The sequence below is a fragment of the Pituophis catenifer genome, unplaced genomic scaffold (assembly GCF_029215685.1).
Source record: "Pituophis catenifer annectens isolate HBS135680 unplaced genomic scaffold, rPitCat1.0.hap2 SCAF_1, whole genome shotgun sequence".
NCBI classification, from domain to species: domain Eukaryota; kingdom Metazoa; phylum Chordata; class Lepidosauria; order Squamata; family Colubridae; genus Pituophis; species Pituophis catenifer.
Window position 1 is genome coordinate 196193491 of NW_027256881.1, and position 21643 is coordinate 196215133.

The following is a 21643-nucleotide window of genomic DNA, read 5'->3' on the forward strand; positions in this document are numbered from 1 at the left end:
CCAGCCTTCCTTTCAGGTGGGAAATAGCAATAGCACTTAGACTTATATACCACTTCACAGTGCTTTACAACCTTCTCTAAGTGGTTTACAGAGTCAGCATATTGCCCCCAACAATCTGGGTTCTACTTTTACCCAGCTTGGAAAGATGAAAAGCTGAGTCAACCTTGAGCTGGTGAGAATCGAACTGCAGGCACCTGGCAGTCAGCAGAAGTAGCCTGCAATACTGCATTCTAACCACTGCACCACCACAGCTCATAGAATGGATGTTGATGCCATGTGCACCATCTTGTGCTGGAGAAAAGACAGGATGTACATCTAACAAATGAATACCATAAGTAATTATTTATCTAAATTTTTAAGGAACATTAACATTGGCCATTTTTAGTTGGAAGAAAATATGTCCTCAAAAGGCACAATCAGGAATGCCATCTTGGTCCAGCCTGGGAAACCCAGAGAGTTTCCTCTGCAGGCCATCTCCTCATCTGGACGCCTCCTGCTCTGAGAGGCTAAAAGACAGCAGCTGCTGCTGCTTCTGTCTTTTTCTCCCATACCATATAATCATTATGTAGGTTGGGGTGTAACTCACAAAACCTGCATCACAACTTGGCAGAACATCCCAGAAGTCTCTTGGGATCTCTGATTTTTTTTCCCCAAATGTAATCCTTACCAAAGTAAACTCATTGTTTTACTAGATGTTTATCCTAAAGATGAGACTCTGTGTGCTAATTGATGCATCCTGTCTGCCAGTTGCAAGTTTACCTACCTGAACAGGCATGTCTTGTTTCAGAGGTACACATTCACACATTTGGATTCCTGCAATGCTTTGTATGTGGGTCAGTCTCATACTTCTCTACAAACTGGATCAGTTTATGATGAAAACATTATTATTAATTGGGACTGGGTTTTATGACCAGACTTTATTATTTTTATTGGTTCCAAGGCAATTACTGATGGTTTGATCTTCAAGGTTCTTTGTGGCTGGAGCATATAAAGAGTTGAACACTCAAAATTGCTACCTCAATCTCTCTTTGTGAGACTCCTTCAAAATGTTTGGCATCTACAAACAGATGCATGGTGTGCCTTTTAATATATTTTTAGTGTTGAGGAAAGTTCTTTTAGCTAAGCTTAAATAATCTAGATCAGGGGTGTCAAACTCAAGGCCCGGAGGGCGGATCTGGCCCACGGGGTGCTTAGATCTGGCCCACAGGGCTGTCCTGGAAACAGTGAAGCATTGGCCCGTGATGCCTTTTGCAGCAAAAACAGAGCTCAGGAGGGCTCAGGTGGCCTCCTAAGCTCTGTTTTCGCTGGCAGAGGGTTGCAGGAGGCTATCACAGCCGAAAATGGAGCTTGGGAGCCCATTTTCGCTGACAGAGCGCTTGGGACACTACAGGTGCTCCCAACACAAGTGACGTCAAGCTGGCCACGCCCACCCTAGCCACAGCCCCCCGGCCCCCAAGATCAAACACAACCCTGATGTGGCCCTCAATGAAATCGAGTTTGACACCCCTGATCTAGATAAGTCAAGCAAGTCAAATCTATTTAGCACTTGGAAAGGAGATTACCAGAAATCTCAGGGTTGCAGACTAGACTGGAGAATTGCAGAAACATTCCAGAGTGGCCTCTTTAAAACCATTCCAATTTCTCCAAATTTGGGGGATTACAATTTTTTTTAACAACATTGTAGTAAAAATGTTCTTTTGTTTTGTTTTTAACATTGTTTTGTTAGATTTGGAGGGCAATGGTAGTTATCTCACAGAAATCTCTTCCAGCAAAATCTCATTCCAATCAATCTCAAGAAACAGGAACACCTGTCATAAATATCTTGTTGTTTGTAACTTCTCCTTTGTCCTTGATGGAGTTGGCTGTGCTCTTTAAAGCAGATCTGTCTAATGTCAGTGCCCTTCAGTTATGTGGACCCCAGTTTTTGCACTTCTCAGTAGTGCTCATCTTAGCTGGGGAATTTTTGGAGATGAAAATCAAACATCTGGAATGCAATCAGGTGTGGGATCCTTCTGTGGCTTGAGGGATACCGCTGGGGACTCATGCTTGGATTTTGAGAATGTTAAAAAACCAAATCCTTCTGTTGACAGAACATGGCAAGATAGGTTAGTATAGCATTCAGAGACTTTCCATTATAGATGTATCTCCCACATCCCCACCCCACTGCTGGATATTTTTGAATGGTGCTAATTTTAGTATCCCTTTGACTCACCTGTGCATGTCACATAGTATGCATATTCCTGCAGATGGGAGATGCTATGTGATTATCGATGACTAATTTTATTATCTCACCCATGTCTCTGAATTATTCAAATTACTTGGAGAGATATCTAAATAGAACATTCTGACTAACTGTCTCTGTTTCAGTGTTCTTTTAAAATAAAATTGTCTTTCCAAGACCTTGAAACGGGACAGGATCCCTTAATCAGATCCACCTGGTAGTATCCTATGAATATCAACATGTAACATCATTGTCATTTGCTGCCAACTGTGATGATGAAGAAATGGCAACGCAAATGGGGACATCGCAACACAATCCCCACCCTTTGTGCTTGTGACCCACTGAAAGATGAAAGTGTGTATATCACAGGATATGAATCACAGGAATTGAAACCATATCAGGATATGTTCATTGTTTGCATGAAAGCCTCATGTTGTATTACAAACTGGATGGTTTTAGAAAAATTAACAAAGCTGGACAGACTCTCAAACATATCTGGACAGGCATCCAGACATATATCAAGAATAATTAGTTCACAGGGCACTTTCAGTTTGTTGTGCTCTAAATTATAATACAATCATTAGGAGTAATGTTTCTTTACATATCCTGAGGTTTGTAAACCCTCAGTAACAAAAGGATTGCCAACTCCCAACATCAAGGGCATCATCAGAAATTATGATGCTTGATCCCACTCTTCTCTCTCTTTCCTATGGCCATGTGCTTAATAATTTCTCCCATTTGCTAGATGCAAAGTGGCTCTCAACTGGAGATTCAGCAATGATGTGTTCAATTAGGAAAGAGTTCTTTAGATGGGAACATATGCTATTTGTGTACTTTGGAATCCAGTAAGCCAGATGTGAATCTAGGAGCCCTCCCCCTTACTCCCATTCCTGAGTGAATCCCTAGATGTATGCCCTTGTGTCTTCTGCTCTGGATGCAGAACTGGCTTCAGAAGCATCTCATTATCTGGGAGAAAGAGACAGAGAGAGAAGAATGAATAAATCCCCTCCCTCCAGGAAAAAGGAGAGTGCTAAAATGCTCAGAAGATCAGGGTTAGAAGGATGCCCATGCTGTGGGGATCCTATCTAGTTGTGAATGCATGGGAAGGTTATTCTTACATAGAAATGTAGCTACATAGGTAAAGGTAAAGGTTCCCCTCACACATATGTGCTAGTCGTTCCCGACTTTAGGGGGCGGTGCTCATCTCCGTTTCAAAGCCGAAGAGCCAGCGCTGTCCGAAGACGTCTCCGTGATCATGTGGCCGGCATGACTAAATGCCAAAGGTGCACAGAACGCTCTTACCTTCCCACCAAAGGTGGTGCCTATTTTTCTACTTGCATTTTTTATGTGCTTTCGAATTGTTAAAACACTAAAGCAGGATTTCCATAGAAGGAGTTCTCTACAGCTTTTCAGTTCATTTGAGCTCCAGACTTTGAAATCTATACCTGGAATGTTTACCCTGAAAGTTGAATCTGAAAGTTTCTGATATATTATTTTTTAAATAACAATTTTTAAATCTGGCTATTATTCTTTTGATAGCTAATATGATGACCTTTGGTGACCTCTGCTGCTGGTGCCTGCTGAACCTTAATGCTGATCACAGTACAGAGCATGGTGGTTATTTGAAAAGGCAGGGTGTAATGCATTTCAGATTAACAGTAGAAGAAAAGCTATTCAGAGAGCCAGAGGTTCACTTTACTATACCACACTCTATGCTGCTTTTCTTATTATCAGTAGGGGAAAAAAATGAAATGAGAAAAGCACATCTTTTAATTTCCTTCCACTATTACCTCTTGATTTGCATTCCAGTCTCCCAGAAGAAATAAGTCTGAATTCAGAAGAAGGCTATTTAAGCTGCATGGTGTTTAAAAATTGCTGGAAGAGGTTAAGGTACCGTATATTATGCAGTTGACCTTACTAAGAAGCTACGCTAACAATTTAGGCTTATAATTTTCTCCAGTTACTTTTTGTTAAAACATTTCTTTTCTCTTTTTTTTCTTCTTTTCTTTTTTTTTTTCATAGCAAAACTCATTATCTGCTCTAGGTACCCCTGCAGGTTAAATGCTTTGATTTCGCTTAACTTGTTTGGCTAGATTTTTAAATGGCATTAAAAATTATATTAAAAGTTATTTGACTTGTACAGAATTGCTCTGGCCTTTCCCCTTCCAGTCAAGGGAATTATTTTGCTTTGTCTTTTTATCTATTTTTATTGCAAGAAGCTAGTCGCAGAGCAAATCCTGTTATACTGACATGTTTTTTTTCTTTTCTTTTCAGGATTCCTTAAAAAAATCATCTCCAGGTCTCAACTAAAAATCTTACAACCTTCTTAGAACAATCAAAGTTGGACCATTCCTCTTGATGTTGGAACTTTCTTTGAGAAAACAGCAAGACAACAGATACGACCAAGACACATTTTACAGCAATTAGTATTTTTTGAAATGATGTGTAGATTGATAAGGAACAAAATGAGTTCTTCTTGTATATCAATTGGCAGTTTTCTCTCTTCATCAATTACTATTGTGCTACTATTTTGTGGCATGGTTTTAAAAATGCTTTATGGTGTTTGTAAACTCTTACTGATCTCCAGAAACCCCACGGATCCAACTCTCTTTACGGAATAATCAGTATGCAGATTTCATGAAACATTTAAATAGGTTCCTCTATTCTGCTGATCTATATGGGAAAGCACCTGGTAGAAACTGGCTCTATGACTCAACACATTAAAGCAACTTTTTAGAATTTCCTTTTGGCAAAGGAGCTGTGCTTCTCATTATCATCCGGAAAAGCTTGTTTGGGTTGTGATGGAGAGGGTTGCATTCCAAACTTTATCTGAAGAAGTGGTGGAATCTCCAAACGTGTATTTTTTTTGACACTACAGTTGGGTTGGAACTGAATTTTTTTTTAATTGAAAATTTCAAAGGGATTCACAAACCTTTAAACTCCACTGTAATTCTGTACTGATGGATGAGTTTTGGTTATTGGATATGCTTGGGCTATCATGCCAAGGCTGAATTCTGGGATCAGTACTTATAGTAAGAATGTCTGACTGGCTAGTTCAGGAAGAAAGTAATACTTATCTATCCTAAAGGTGTTTTTTCAAGTGGCAACTGGACTGTCTGGTTTTTCTTTGAAAACATTTTGCTTTTCATCCAAGAAGCTGAGAAGCGAAATGTCTTCAAAGGAAAACCAGAAAGTCCAGTTGCCTCTTGAAAAAGCACCTTTGGGATAGAGAAGTATTATGGAGACAGTATCTCCATAGACAATTATTTCTCTGTATTCCTGCCCTTTAGTAATTCTTTATTCTAGTTAAATATTGTGGCCCTGTAATACCATCCAAGCATTTTTTTTGATAGTTTGAACCCACCTTGATTGATTTTGAGGTCTTTCAGAAATACGGTACAATAATAAGGTAGGGTAACTCCTGGCTCTCCTAAATGCCATAGTGACATTCAACACCATTTCCTATTGCAAGGAGCAAAAAGTGTAGCACAGAGCCTGCTGCAAGCATTTTGGTAAAATGAAACAAACTTCACCTTCCAGTCCTGCCCACTTTTGGAAGGTGACACTTCACATGCCAATGTCAGTCACTGCCTTCAACGTAATGAACATTCAAACTCTGTTCCTTGATGAGCTGTCCAGACTGACAAACAGAGCAAAATTTATATTAGGTTCCTATTGAGGATGAAGTGTGTACTGACTCAACTGAAACAAAGTCCAAAAGTCAAATCTGCTAAATCCATCAGAAAAAAATCTGCATTTATAGATAAGTTCGCCAGACAAAGAACTGACAATAGATAGTTTTGTTCTTTCCCCCCCTCCCCCAGGGCTAAAGCCTTGTAGGCTTTGATTTCTTAGTGCAAACCCCTTCCTGGCCCCACCTGGCATGCTGATTGCCATGTAAATGGTAACACTTCTCTTCCAAATCTTACCAGATAGGTAGATTCACTTTTGAGTAGAGAGTCTTGGAGAAAATACAAGGCCTTGGGGTATGTAGGCTGTATGTTGATAGTCAGGACCTTGAATTGCGCTTGCAAGCTCAAGGGAAAGTTGTGAGGGAAAAAGTGGAGTTCTCATCTGCTTCTTGCCTCATCAGTTTTAACTTCAGAGCAGCTTCATACAGTGAATTGTGGTAGCTCTACTTTGAGATTACAAGAACCTGAGTAACTATGCTCAATGCTCCCTGGCCCTGGAAGCATTGTAGCTGGTGCGCCAGATGTAGTTGTGTCTACAGGAGAATCTTCACATCTCCAAGCTACATCTTTTTTAAGGGAAGCCCAACCCCAACAGAACCATAAATAGTGTATCTCTGAAGTTGGATGATGTCTGTACCACACCCATTCTATCTAGCTAGGATTCAGTCTAAACCAATTCCTCCCTATCAAGAATAGAATAGAATTCTTTATTGGCCAAGTGTGATAGGACACACAAGGACTTTGTCTTGGTGCATATGCGCTCGGAGTACATAAAAGAAAAGATACATTCGTCAAGAGTCATAAGGTACAACACTTAATGATAGTCATAGGTGGGCAACTATGATAGTCATAGGTGGGCAACTATGGCCCTTTTATGACTTGTGGACTTCAATTCCCAGAATTCCTGAGCTAACATGGCTGGCTCAGGAATTCTGGGAGTTGAAGTCCACAAGTCATAAAAGGGCCATAGTTGCCCACCCCTGTCATAGGGAAACAGTCAATATAAATCTTAAGGATACCAGCAACAAGGTTACAGTCATACAGTCATAAGTGGGAGGAGATGGGTGATAGGAATGATGAGAAGATTAATAGTAATGCAGACTTAGTAACTAGTTTGACAGTGTTGAGGGAATTATTTGTTTAGCAGAGTGATGGCATTCGGGGAAAAACTGTTCTTGTGTCTAGTTGTTCTGGTGTGCAGTGCTCTATAGCGTCTTTTTGAGAATAGGAATTGAAACAGTTTATGTCCAGGATGTGAGACTGTAACTGCTCTAGGCACTAAGTCAATACCTTTACTATATCACCTGTTCTGCGGAGGGTGGGAATATTTAACTGGATATAATATATAAATGAATGATTCTTCACTTATAATCTCTCCCCAGAGCTTCATATGGATATAAAGTAAAAGGAAGAGAGAAGTCAAGCTCTTTAGCATCCAATTACTGAGTAATCATCAATTTAATCTTTCTCTACCGTCGTCATGGACTGGAACTCACTGCTGTTATTCTACCTTTTTTGTTTCAACTGATTTGTTTTGGGCAGAGGTGTATTTAGAAAATACAGAAAATAGTCATGGGAAGATAGTGTTTAAAAAGGACAACTTCGTCTGGACTGACCTCCAAATCCTATCTTTAATTGCATCCCCCCTCCGTTTCCCACAGTATTAAATGTGGCAGGCCTGAAGGCCCAATGCAAAAGATGGTTTCCAGGCCTGACACCTTAAATTTCTCTTACAGATTGATTATTCCTTACTGCCTTATTTCCACTTGTTTGCATATTGTGTCATTTGCTCCACCATCTATTGTTAACCAGAATTTCTTTAATGTGGAATAAGATCTTGATGTCACTCTTTTTTTTTAAGCCAAGAAGCACACTTAAAATCTGCTTTAAGAGATGAAAATTGCCCCCATCTTCAATAGTGAATGTTGACATGAAACCTAATGAGGATATCAATTGTCATAAGTGTTAATTTGAGCTGTTTATTTTATCATCAACATCTACCTCCCTTGAGACAATGGGGGGTAGCTTAAGTAGCATGGAGGAAAATACTCTGCTTCAAAAGCAGTATTAGTTTGATAATGTATAAATTCCTGTACACCAGCTGTGCGCCTAGATTATTCATGCAAAGGCAATTAATACCATTAAGGAGGGAACACAGGCATTCTCGGAGATTGCCGGGAAATGTGAAGTGACATTTTTTCTTAACCCAAGTTCTTTTTCTCAGAGTAAAATGCAAACGGCGCATTTATTCTTGCGAAGGGCAGCCACAGATGACCTGGTTCTATTCAGCCATAGGTGGAAATTATGCACCAGCTGTCTTCTCAACTATTTCCTAAAAATGCTGCTTGCACGATGAAACCCCAACAAACTTGACATTTTATTCCAACTGGAGGGTGTTGTCTGCAAATGTGATCTTAATTGGGCATGAAAAGAAAGAAAGAAAGTTGTCTGCTCCTTCCCTTTAAGAACACAATTAATAAAAGAAATCTGGTCTAAAAAATACCATGCACCGGTTTATTGGAAATCAAACTTTATTCAGTCTTTCAGGAACAGCCCTACTATTCTTGCCTATATCACCTGATTTTGTTCAATTTTTTTAAAAAATAACATCCCTTTCTAGTTTTCTACTTAATTTTTTGATTGATTATGTGCCATCAGATCAGTATCAATTCCTAGCAACCATATAGATTTTCTCCATTATGATCTGTCTCTAACCTGGTCTTTCCAAAGGTGCATTCACTGCCACAGTAACTGACACCTTCCACCTTGCTACCAGTCTTCTTCTCTTTCCTTCCACCTTTCTCAGAATCAGAGCCTTCTCCCGAGAGCTCGTTGTCCACCTTGCATAATGTGTCTGAAATAGAATAATTTAAGCCTGGTCATTTGTGCCTCAAGTGAGAACGTTGAATCTCCCTTTAGATTTGTATTTTAAGTAAATTGGGCAGCCTATGATATATAAACTAAATCAAATCCAGTTATTTTCTAGCTGAAGCCTGTCACTGAAAGTATTTACCACTAATAGCAAAGTCCAATGGCAAAAGATAGTACCTATGACAACAAATTAAAAAGGATTAAGATAAAAGTGGCAAGTGTTCTCTTTTTAAATAAACAAGGAACGTATTTTATTTGGCAATTATATTTAATTAGTGCATTTTATTTACATAAATCATAAACCATCTCCTTTTAGCATGAAATACAGACCAAATATAAACAGAAACCTGTACTTCAATTACATGCTAAATAAAATAGATAAAATATTTTTTCATGGGACAATGCCTAACACATAAAGAAATAAATTAACACTTGCAGATACTGCCTGTTGAAAAGTGCGAAATGATTCCTGAAAATTAGAAGATATTTTGTAAAGTTTAGTCTAGAAATACCACTTAAATCAGCCAACAGGGCAGCTGAGTTTAAAGATTTCCTATATCCAGGAAAATATTGTGCAGATTGTGCTCTTTTCAAATTTGTATCTTCCCACCTGCTTTCAATTCTGTTTTTCAAAACCACATTACTTTGTTCTGACAATGGGTAAAATCCTGATTGGCAATTAAAAAGAACACAAAAAAACCCCATAGTGAAATCTACATGATAGATACCAACGTATTAAGGACTCGGCCAGTCTTGGGGCTTCTGAGGAGGCCATAATGCTCAACTGCTGTAAGGCAAATGTGGTTAGAGTTGACGTTTAAAAAATATATTTCTCTTGCAGGGAAAAAAGGCTTTTAACTATTCTCTAAATATGAAAAACATGGCATAGGATGTTACTGTATTTTTTTCCCTGCTACTAATGATTTTTGCTACTGAAACCATGTAAGCTGAACATGCAAATCCATAGGGCGTTTAATTTTGTAGTGGATCAGACATTTAATTTCTTCTATTAGCCAAGGAATCCATCCATACTTTTTTTTTCTTAAATACTCATCTCACCAAGGTTTTGGAATTCTCTCCATTTTTAAATAAAGACTTCTATTATGTACAAAACTTTTTACATGAATGTAGAGTGTACAATCTTGGCAACCACTCAGCTACGGATCATGTCCTCTTCATCAGCCAAACATCTCTGTGGTTTCCTGGGTGGTAGGAACATTGTGCATTAGTGACCAAAGATCTTACGGTAGAATTCATTGTTGCTTCTCTCTGCGGTGGCAGTGCAGTAGCAAAAAGAGGGATTGTTCTTGACCTTGTATTGGAAAAAGAGGGAGGGTATAATCCCCGATGCTTAAGTACGCCGTGGCTCAAGACGGTGTGACATCTGTGATAAAGTCCTCTGGTTATCAATCACATTTAATTGACGGACATAACCCCGGAGATCCTGATGGTTCTTATTTGCTTGAGATGCATCAGGACCTGATGAAACAGGAATGAAGAGCTATTGGGATGCTTAGTCAAAGTCAAACGCAAGCAATTTATTACAGGTAGTCCTCGACTTCCAACCGTTCATCTAGTGACCGTTCAAAGTTACAACAGCACTGAAAAAAGAGCCTTGGTAGTACAGGGGTTTAAGGCACCCTGTTATTAAAGCTGGTTATTAAGACCAGCTGCCTGCAATTACTGCAGGGTTCGAATCTCGCCAAGGCTCAAGGTTGACTCAGCCTTCCATCCTTTCTAAGGTAGGTGAAATGAGGACCCAGTTTGTGGGGGCAATAAGCTGACTTTGTATAAATATACAAAAGGATGAAGGCTATTGCTGAGCACATTGTAAGCCACCCTGAGTCTTCGGAGAAGGGCGGCATATAAATCAAATTAAAAAAAAAATGTGATTTATGACCGCTTTTCACACTTATGAGCTTTGCAGCATGAATCATGTAATCAAAATTCCAATGCTTGGCAACTGGTCCACATTTATGACCACTGCTGTGTCACGAGGTCGTGTGATCACTTTTTGTGATCTTCTGACAAGCAAAGTCAATGGGGAAGCCAGATTCACTTAATAACTGGGTTACTAACTAATCAACTGCTGTGATTCACTTAACAACTGTGGCAAGGAAGCTTGTAAATTAGGACAAAACTCATGTAACAAATGTCTCACTTAAGAACAGAAATTTTGGGCTCAATTGTTGTAAATTGAGGACTACCTGTAAGTTACTATTTATCAGACTTATATTTCCACTGAGACTCAAGGCAGTGAGTTACTTTACCTTAAAATTACATTAAAATTTAAACATTTAACATTATTTTGACTGATACTGGAGAATTATGCAATATAATTTTATTAGCAGAGATAATATTTATGATCTGACAAAAATGACCCCCATAATTTCAAACCTTTCTTTTCTAAAAACCTAGAAAAGCTGATTTCAGTAGCATTTGATTCTACTTCTAGTTTTTACTCATTGTTTCTAATCTATGACACTATACCACTGATGAAACTGATGAAAAATTGTCATTATGACAGTATTGCAATACTTACTGAAAGGCAGGCTCCGACAAAATCTCACTGTCTTAATAGTATTTGAAATCATGCGCTGAAAATAGAGAGGGGAAAATCACCAAAGAAAGAAAATTTAAGCGCCAATTCTATTACATCCTGGATTCCTAAGCTGGAGCTCATTGGCACCAATGTGTCTGTGGACATTTCCACTATTATCTATCACAGTCTTCGCTCCACTTGATACCTACCCAGAAGAAAAATCCCGAAGATTAAACTAGGGATAAGTGATAAGAAATTTGAGGGACAATAAGCATGCACAAAGCCATTTCATATCTTGTCTTCTGATATAACAATTTTGAAATTAGTCCAATTTCCCAAGGTAACGATTTTTAAAAGCACATACTACATCTTTTCAAAAGTCCATATACCAATCACCAGCTCCAAATGTTTGGGAACTTTGTTTGATAAGGAAGACATTATTCATATATCAATAACCTAAGCTTTCTCTAATTGGTTTAGTTCTTTATGTGCAATTCTCTTAATGAGTCCATCATTCTTGAATGCATTTATGTTGTATGTAATATCCACTTCTCCCTCATTCTCTTCATTCTAAATTCAAATTAGCATGCAGAATGCTGGTAAAAATCTATTTCTAGGAATATTTTTAAAATCCTTTGGATGCAAATCCATTTTACCCAGCACGGCTGTCTTTAGAAGAGCATAGGACGGCCGTGGCCAGGGGGGCCTTTTATCAGGTTCGCCTGATTCGCCAGTTGCAGCCCTTTCTGGACCGGGACGCCCTGCGCACGGTCACTCATGCCCTTGTTACTTCCCGGTTGGACTATTGTAATGCTCTCTACATGGGGCTCCCCTTGAAGAGCACTCGGAGGCTCCAACTGGTCCAGAATGCGGCCGCGCGGGTGGTTATGGGCGCAACCCGTTGTGCCCACGTGACACCCCTCCTGCGCGAGCTGCACTGGCTCCCAGTGGTCTTCCGGGTGCGATTCAAGGTGCTGGTTACCACCTTTAAAGGGCTCCATGGCATAGGACCCGGGTACCTTCGAGACCATCCTCTGCCACCAATAGCCTCCCACCGACCAGTTCGCTCCCACAGAGAGGGTCTCCTCCGGGTGCCATTGGCCAAGTTATGTTGGCTGGCGACACCCAGGGGGAGGGCCTTCTCTGTGGGAGCCCCAGCCCTGTGGAACGAACTGCCCCCGGAAATACGTAAGATCTCCGACCTCCGGGTGTTTCACTGCGCACTGAAGACCCTGTTGTTCCGCCAGGCCGGGCTATCAACATAATAGTTTTAAACTGGGGTATTTAAATTTCTGGGGTTTTAAATTTGAGCCAAATCTATTTCATTATTTTAAATTTTAATCGCTGTTTTGTCTTGTGTTTTTAAATAGGCTGTACACCGCCCTGAGTCCTTCAGGAGAAGGGCGGTATAGAAATAAAATTATTATTATTTATTATTATTATTATTATTATTATTATTATTATTATTATTATTATTATTATCCTATAGTGATAGATAGATCAATGTTTCTGGGAATTCATAGATATGAAAATAAAGGGTTTTGCTCTATCCTAAACATTTGATGGCTAAGAAGAAGGACAATATGGTGTTCCCTTATATTCCGTGAGCTGATCAGGTTGCCCTACTACTTGTAATGAGACAATTCCTTTCAAAGCACAGGAAGGGACTAATTTAGGAGCACCCCACAGGCCATGCAAAATGGGATCCTATCTTCCATGAATACCTTCAGTAAAATGCTTTCTTTATCTCAATACTGAACAGGTTTCTTATTCCCATGTTAACCCAAGGCAGTTCTGAAAACTGTGCTGAATTCAAGTAAACACAAGAACAACCTTCTAATAGCATCTACTAGGAAGCAAATTGCGTTAAATCCAGATTTAGCCGTCCTTGTGGTAAATCCATTTAAATCAATGGAATTTAAATTTATTGTCATTTCACTTGCCTTCCTCCTCAGTCTTCCTCCTTAATATCAAGGAAGAATTTTGATAATTCCTTCCTATCAGTAAAGCAACTCAAGCAAATGTTAACTTTAAGAAAGCCGAATTCACATAACCGTTGCACACCATAACAAATATAACGGTGCCTCTCAACTCTATTTTAATTATAAGGCTGTTTCTGAAACAGTAATTTGATGATGCAGGGGTAGTTCTTGATATTGATTTATCCTGAAATGATAGTGGGTCTTATGATATGTCATGCATATAAGGGACAAGATAATAATAATGGAGGCATTTCTGAAAGAGCAGCCAAGTACAACATTGTATATCCACTGAACATTCATTTACTTTTATGCAGTGTGTTTTGGAAGTCATATGAGGGAAAACTGAAGATCTGGATTCCTCCAAAACAGAACAGATAGATAAAGCCATGGTGATTCTGGGTTTGCTTTCCCCTCCAATCATCTAGCCCTCCACCCACAGTTCCAGTCAAAATCTGCAGCCTAGAATCATGGCAGCAGGCCAGCCACATTACCTGCTAATCTGTTTCCGGACCAGGCTTCAATATTGTTATAAATATTCATACATATCATACAAAAACTGCTGTTTAAGTCACACTTTTTGCATAATCTCTATGTTCCAAAAATGAAAGCATGCTTGCCCCTTCTTTTCTCCCTATAAGGATCAGTGTGTGAATTCCTTTTGTTCAGATCCATAAAGCCTGAACGCTAATATGCGCACCTTCGCTAATCCTCATTTCACACCTCAAGGGTGAAGGGCCCCAGTAAATAGGAGAACCAGCAGTTTGACAGCACCATTCTGAATTGCCAGTTGGAGGAATTTCTGAAATAAAAGTGCCCTCGGGTGGCTTGTGGCTGTTTTCTGCAAAGGAGTATGGCACATTTTTGGGGGAAGCCCTGAACTGAGACATACTGTGTCAGTTGGGGAGCAATCTGGGGAACATTTGTGCCCCTTTTCTGTCACCTCAAGATGTCCCTCACTGTTCCAGCCATTTCTAGACATGTCATCCCTCCTTTCATCTGTGCTGCTGCCTAGGGATATCTGGATTACCCAGTCCATGGAAGTGGCACAAATTTGAACTGCATTTATTTTCCCACTGGGTCAAAAAGATTTGTTGGTGTGCTTTCACATATCTGTCAAGAATCACAACACAGAGAACTTCTCTCCTCAGCCTTGAAATGGCATCATTCCTCCTGCAGTGTCTGCCCTTGACAGGTATGGTCTTAAGTCAAAGAAAGGTCAAAGTATTTAATCATTTGATCAATGGAAAACAACCTTATGATTTAAGTGGGGCAGTGTCTCCCAATATACAAGCCCACCACAGATGTAACACAATGCACAGGGCTTTGATACAAGACACATTACAATAGAGAGCATCAGATTTTGACATAAGAAATACTATAAGACATTGCATAAAATCTAACCATAATCAACAACAGCAATGTGGTAAACCTGTACCTGAATCTTTCCAGACTATAATGATGAAGATGAAAATTATATTATGCAATACTCTCTACCTACAGAATTTGCCATATAGGCTGGTTTCAAAAATTCTTCATCAACATTTAGTGAGATTGAGAATGTGTTTTATATCTTGAATTTTTAAAAAAATAGTAATAGGAAAAAAATTTAGTCATCAGCATTATGAAGTGGTACAGCCTTGAATATTTGCTGCTTTTGGAAAAGATGAAACCTACAGTACTCTGGTTAAATCTTGGACACAAATTGGTGACAGAGGAAAATTAAGAGTGATGTATAATCATGGAAGGGAAATTGCCTCAGCTTCATTCATTCAATGAATAAAGCTAACCTGCAAGAGGAAATGAAGTGTCAAAAAGACATTATTCTGGATCCATTGAACTAAAATTACTGGTTGATTGATAACGATAAAGTTTTCTTGGCAATGGGATCTTTTGCAACTTTGAATTAATTTAACATCTGATAGCTTCTCGCTCCAATGCCTGCCCGCTAAGGGCCTTTTTGCACAGCAATAGAAACCCACATTCCAAAATCAAAGCTATTATTTTTCCATTGATTTTGGCACAATAAGGATGTCACTCATCAACACATTTGCTTTGGGAATACGCATTACCTACCATTTTTTCAAAGTTCACCAGATTGTCAATAAAGGTCTTGTTACCTTCATATGTAAATGTCATGTCTGCAATATAAATAAATCCATATAAACAGCAGAAATTTAATTTAGGGAATATATATATATATATATAACTTTTTGACCCTAATACAGCTACTTGAAGTATTTTCTTGTAAAAAAACAGTAATGTTTAACACATTTTCATAAGCCCTATTTGCTAGATAAGTTAATGTTTAGATATATGAAGATATTTTTCCATCTTTATGAGTTACGAAACTACACAGACAGGATCACATGTCTAATTTAAATATCTCATTTTTTAATTCATCTTCCCCCCCCCTTTAGCTCGTTACCTTTGATGAGCAAAGGCATAAAGGGAATAATAGGCGGCTCCAGTTTAGCAACTGTGAGTCTGTAGGGCCTATGGTTTCTTGAAGGGTCCTAAAAAAACAAAAGAAAAGAAAGAGGTATTGGACAAATTCAAATATATGTAAATTACAGCCACCTTTTTTGAAAGGAGGATTACAGTCTGAAGTACATTTTTCTTTAATTTAAAAAAAAAAAGGCTAACCATCTATCTGCAGCAAAAGTGGCTCTGTGGTTATAATGTAACATGCTTAATTCTGTTTTTTTCCTTCTTCGTGCATTTGCTGATTCATCTCTATAAGCTATAAAACTAGGATTCTGTAAAAAATAGCGCATGAACAAATCTGAAGTTGGGATATCTAAGGAAGATAAAAGTTTTTTAGATTTCCCAGATCGACTGTAAATAGGACAGACATTTTCTCAGAAGAGGTTCCCTGAGAGTGTAATTTATTAGTCATATATGCTTGTTTTATCAGCACTGTAACAGGGTCATAAATTCTTTAAAGTCACACAAGGACGCATAAAATGTAGAAAGTAGAGGAATTTAGAATCAAGTTCGGAAATAAAATGTATCCAGAATGTGCCATGCATAGAATTAAATCTGTATTGCCATTTACCATTAAGCTTTCAAACTCTGCATAGATCTTCTTGAACTTGCTTGGAAGTTTCTGCCAAGTAAAAACAAAGAAAACATGGAATCCTGTATTAAATATAGATTGCTTGATTTTTCTGAAAGCACAAAGACAGTTCAGTTGTTGGTTCATATTGTCTATGCCAACAGACAGCATGCCTTCCACCAGGCCCTTTGGTAGGTGTGTAGAGTGACTCTGCCCATTTTCACATGAAGGGGCAGAGTGACTTGTCTCTAGTTCTCTAACAGGTCTGAGACGGCAGAAAATCTTGTTCTTCCACCGCTCATTTACAACAAAGCAGCAGTGAAAAATACAGCAAGTTTCCTAGCAACCAGATTATAAATAGAGAACTCTGAAGCTTGGAGCAGATTTAGTTGCAGACCCCAAAATATCCTGGGAAATAGAGAGCGCTTTGCTCCTTAGTTCACAGAAGTTAAACAGACGCAAAGGAAATTAAATTCCAATCTGGATTTTCCCATCAGCCTTCTGAGGAAAGAGCCTCTTTCCATGTTCTTGTTGTTCCCATTTTTAACCACATCCCCCCCGCCCCCCGTACAATAATCTAGCAACATCATTCACAGATCTTTGTAACATTTACAGGCCTACTGTTTACCCAAGGGCACATGGTTCCTAAAGATACTGCAGAGTGCAAGTCTATCATATAATGCTCAGATTTATGTTATGGTGTCACTTTCCAATAATAAGTTCTACAGCAATGCATAGGACCAATTTGGAATAGTGGATGAAAGTGCCAGGCCAGAAATCAGAAGAGTATGAATGCTAATCCTGCCTTAAGTCAGAAGGCTTACTTTGGGCCTGGAATTCTCTTTCAGGCCCAGAAAGGGCAAAACATTTCTTAATCAGGAGAACGCTACCAAGAAAACTGCAGGACATGTCCTGACAGTCACCAGAAGTCAAGACTGACTCAAAGGCAATAAAAAACCACCACAACAACCATATAACACACCCACACTCACGCCCCATACTGACAGAACAGTACTGAACAGTTTCCCAGCTATTTCTCTTGTTGGTTGATTATTTGCGATTAAGAAAACAGGTTGGAAGAAGTCATAGGAAAACAAGACAGGTTACCACTAAATGGCATTGACACTTTCATGCTTGTCAGATGTAATCTTCAAGGGAAGGTTACAGGAAAGGTAGATAAAGGAATCCATGCAGGTTTTATTCTGCTAGTCATAGCCGACTTGAGGGGGCGGTATTCATCCCTTGGACTGCAAGGTGATCAAACCAGTCAGTCCTAGAGGAGATCAACCCTGACTGCTCTTTAGAAGGCCAGATCCTGAAGATGAAACTCAAATATTTTGCCCACCTAATGAGAAGGAAGGACTCACTGGAGAAGAGCCTAATGCTGGGAAGGATTGAGGGCGAAAGAAGAAGGGGACGACAGAGAACGAGGTGGCTGGATGGAGTCCCTGAAGCAGTTGGCGTGAGCTTAAATGGATTCCAGAGGATGGTACAGGAAGGCCTGGAGGAACGTTGTCCATGGGGTCGTGATGGGTCGGACACGACTTCGCAACTAACAACAACAATTCATCTCTGTTTCTTTAAGCCATGAGCCAATGCTGTCCAAAGACATTTCCATGGTCATGTGGCCAGCATGAGACCACGCCACAGCACATAGCATACAGAGAAACACAGTATACTGTTACCTTCCCACCGAAGTGGTACCTATTTATCTACTTGCATTTACATACTTTCAAACTACTAGGTTAGCAGGAACATGCAAGTTAGCCATGCTATAAATAAATGCCTAAGCTTAATTAAGATCCCTGAGAGGAGTAGAACTAACTTCTAAAGAGATATGCAGAGAACAGGAACAACCCCACCTAGAAAGGAATGTAGATTTATGTTTATAAGGGGCAAGTTCTCTGCCTGGCCTCACGGAAATTTGTTTTTGATACTGAGGGGTTTAGCAAAGGTTGCCAATATGTGGGGGAAAATTGTCCAACATCCAACACAGAAAAAGTCACTGGATTTGAGATCTGAATAGGCTGGAGTGATTTTGATATTTCCCTACTGAAACGTCAGGACTCACGATTAGGATCCTTATACAAAAGGCATCTATGGAAAAATCACTCTCCACGCTGACAAATGTCATTCATTTGGATATGTGGGAAGAGAAGAAAAGAATCATTTTGTTGCTGCTTGCAACTGAAAATTAGATCTCTTGAATGATCCACTGAAAGATCCACAAGCAGACTCAAACCTACTGTACCTTCTCTCTAACACCATAAGTGTAAGAATCGTATTTTTCGGAGTATAAGATGTACCTTTTTCCCCCAAAAAAGAGGGTGAATATCTGGGTACGTCTTATACTCCGAATGTAGCGCTGCCCAGCTTCTCAAACGGAGGTTTCAGAGGCTGAAAAAAGCATCAGAAACGAAGCTTCAGAAAAGCCTCTAAACAGAGCTTCAGAGGCTTTTTTTCTGAAGCTCTGTTTCGGAGGCTTTCAGACGCAGAAAAAAAAGCAAAAAAAAGCAAGGCCTAGAGCTCACAACCAAGGAACCTGTTGCTAAAATTCACCTCTGGGAACAGCTGATTGGGGGTATTCCGGGAGGCTGATCTATCTGCCAATCAGCTTTTTTCTTATTTTCCTCCCCAAAAACTAACGTGCGTTTTATACTCTGAAAAATACGGTACCCATTCGGTCCTGCCAGCCTAGTCTCCTTTGCTATTCTAAAAAAACAGTAACACACAAGTCAGATGAAGAAATCAAAATCAAATCCTTGAAGAACTGCACTCACCTCCCAGGTCATTGTGAGGCGACTCACTGCAACGTTGCTTAGTCCCATAATCAAAGCAAAGAAAGAATTCAGGTTTTTATATTCCTTACAGCTGGAAGAAAAGAAGAACACAATTTGAGAAAAGGAAGAATTTGACATGAGAAAAAGATCATAGGAAGCTTTCCTGCAAATGTGTTTGACTTTGGACTGTGTTCTTCTACATCAATCTTAATAACGTACACATTTAAACATACTTGAACTCAGTCTGAGAATATAAAACACTTTTTGTTATGGCAACAATAAATAGTTGTCATTGCAGTTTATTAAATTAGGTAACAATTCCAAGCATATTTACACAGATGGAAAGGCCATTTGGAATTGCCAGGAAATAACTATTTAAATTAGGCCTTTTGGTGTAAGCAAGTTCTTCAAATTAAACAGCCAGAAATCCTGAACTAAGAAAGGTTCGAGCAATGCAGACACATTTTTTATCTGTATTCTAATGATTTAGTCATTCTGTTTCAGTCAATAATGATCATTCTGTTATATTATTAAAACTCAGTCTAGAACTACAATCACACAGATTCTCATTTGGAAAAAAAAGTTCTGTTTTCAATTAAGGATATTTTAATATGAACCTTACTTTTTTAGGCATGGCACTCATTTCCCCCTGCCTGCATCAGAACAGGGATGGGCAATTTGTTGTAGACGTTGTTTAGCAGCACAATTTTTGTTTTGTTTCATTTCAATAAAGGTGGAAATGGATGCAGAATGATTTGGGAGTCAAACATTCCCCTTTCTGGCTTAAAACCAATCTCCACCCTCCCCAAACATTTGAACCTTTGCTGCCAAATCTGGACACGTTTGGAAAATGTTTATGTAGGGAAATAAAAATAGTTTGCCTCTGGGGGGGGGGAGTGTCCCGCTACTATTTTCATCCACAAAAATACAGAGAAGTCTAATAATGGACTTTAAAAAAAAATCACCCCTGGGATGTTGTCCTCCTTCCGGGACCTCCAACCACCTGCAGACCCATCATACCATCTCCCTCCAACTGCTTCCACTTTGTGCCAGGTGACTCCCAAGATAAACCCCACACCCCAAGTTCCTTTCTCTCAATGTTTAAGCACCTAGGCAGAGAGCAAACAGGTTCCCAGAGTGGATTTCCTGTTCTCTCTCCTCATTAGGAGCTGCTGATCCAGTTCTACAGAGGAATTATGGAGTCTGTCATCTGCACCTCTATAACGGTCTGGTTTGGTTCTGCAACCCAACAAGACAGACACAGACTTCAGAGGATAATTAGAACTGCAGAAAAAACAATTGCTACCAACCTGCCTTCCACTGAGGACCTGTCAAAAAGAGGGCTTTGAAAATATTTACAGACCCCTCGCATCCTGGACATAAACCGTTTCAACTCCTACCCTCAAAACGATGCTATAGAGCGCTGCACACAGAACAACTAGACACAAGGACAGTTTTTTCCTGAATGCCATCACTCTGCTAAACAAATAATTCCCTCAACACTGTCAAACTAGTTACTAAGTCTGCATTACTATTAATCTTCTCATCGTTCCTATCACCGATCTACTCCCACTTATGATTGTATGACTGTAACCTTGATGCTGGTATCCTTAAGATTTATATTGACTGTTTCCTAATATGATTTGATTGCTTATTTGTTCCCTATGACTATCATTAAGTGTTGTACCTTATGATTCTTGATGAACGTATCTTTTCTTTTATGTACACCGAGAGCGTATGCACCAAGTCAAATTCCTAGTGTGTCTAATCACACTTGGCCAATAAAGAATTCTATTCTATTCTATTCTATTCTATTCTATTCTATTCTATTCTATTCTATTCTATTCTATTCTATTCTATTCTATTCTATCTTCACTGCAGCCGCCTTAGCATTGTTGGAGTGCATTTAGCACAACAGGTCAGGATGGCACCTCCCTGAGGCATCTTGTTCGCACATTAGATGCTAGATTCCATTGGCTTTGTGTCTAATCCTGCAGGGCTCTTCTTAACATTCCAAAATGCACAACCCTGTATTTTACTTGTTCCTTATCGCTTATATAGGACACCACTGCTCCTCTAAGTTTAAGAGATTACATTTACTACATTAATCTGCGTAGTAAAAATAACCTTTACGATTTGAATATGAACAATGCAGACCTAAATGAGAAAAGAGAAGGGGTTTGCCAGTGTACCTCGTCAACCTAATGAGCAAATGATGAGGGTCTTGAATATATTACCGTTCTTCATGAAATAAGACAATCTTACAGCTGTGCAATTTACGAAGGAGCAGTCCGACCAGGACATCTAGACACCTAGATTGAGCTAAATCGGCTTGCCTGTCTAGAACAATCTCAGACTGGAGAAGCTGAAATGGAGGTGAAGAAGAACCTACGGCTATTTCTCCCCACATTTTGGTAGGAAAGGGGCTGAAATAGCAGCCAAGCAACTTTGGCTTTGTCTTTCCCTTCATCCCACCCTGTGAAAGAACCTAGGAGCTGAC

General features: G+C 39.4%; 1 protein-coding gene across 1 annotated transcript in view; it reads right to left on the minus strand.

Moving 5' to 3' along the window:
* Positions 1 to 10135: 10135 nt before the first annotated feature.
* RAPGEF4 (Rap guanine nucleotide exchange factor 4) overlaps positions 10136 to 21643 on the minus strand; it is a 69398-nt gene continuing 57890 nt past the window's right edge. The window contains exons 19-24 of the mRNA XM_070956899.1: positions 19144 to 19234; positions 16364 to 16414; positions 15734 to 15821; positions 15382 to 15446; positions 11327 to 11381; positions 10136 to 10263 (exon numbers count right to left, since the gene is read on the minus strand). Of these exons, the coding sequence (XP_070813000.1) occupies positions 10136 to 10263; positions 11327 to 11381; positions 15382 to 15446; positions 15734 to 15821; positions 16364 to 16414; positions 19144 to 19234 (478 nt within the window). The remainder of the gene's footprint in view (positions 10264 to 11326; positions 11382 to 15381; positions 15447 to 15733; positions 15822 to 16363; positions 16415 to 19143; positions 19235 to 21643) is intronic.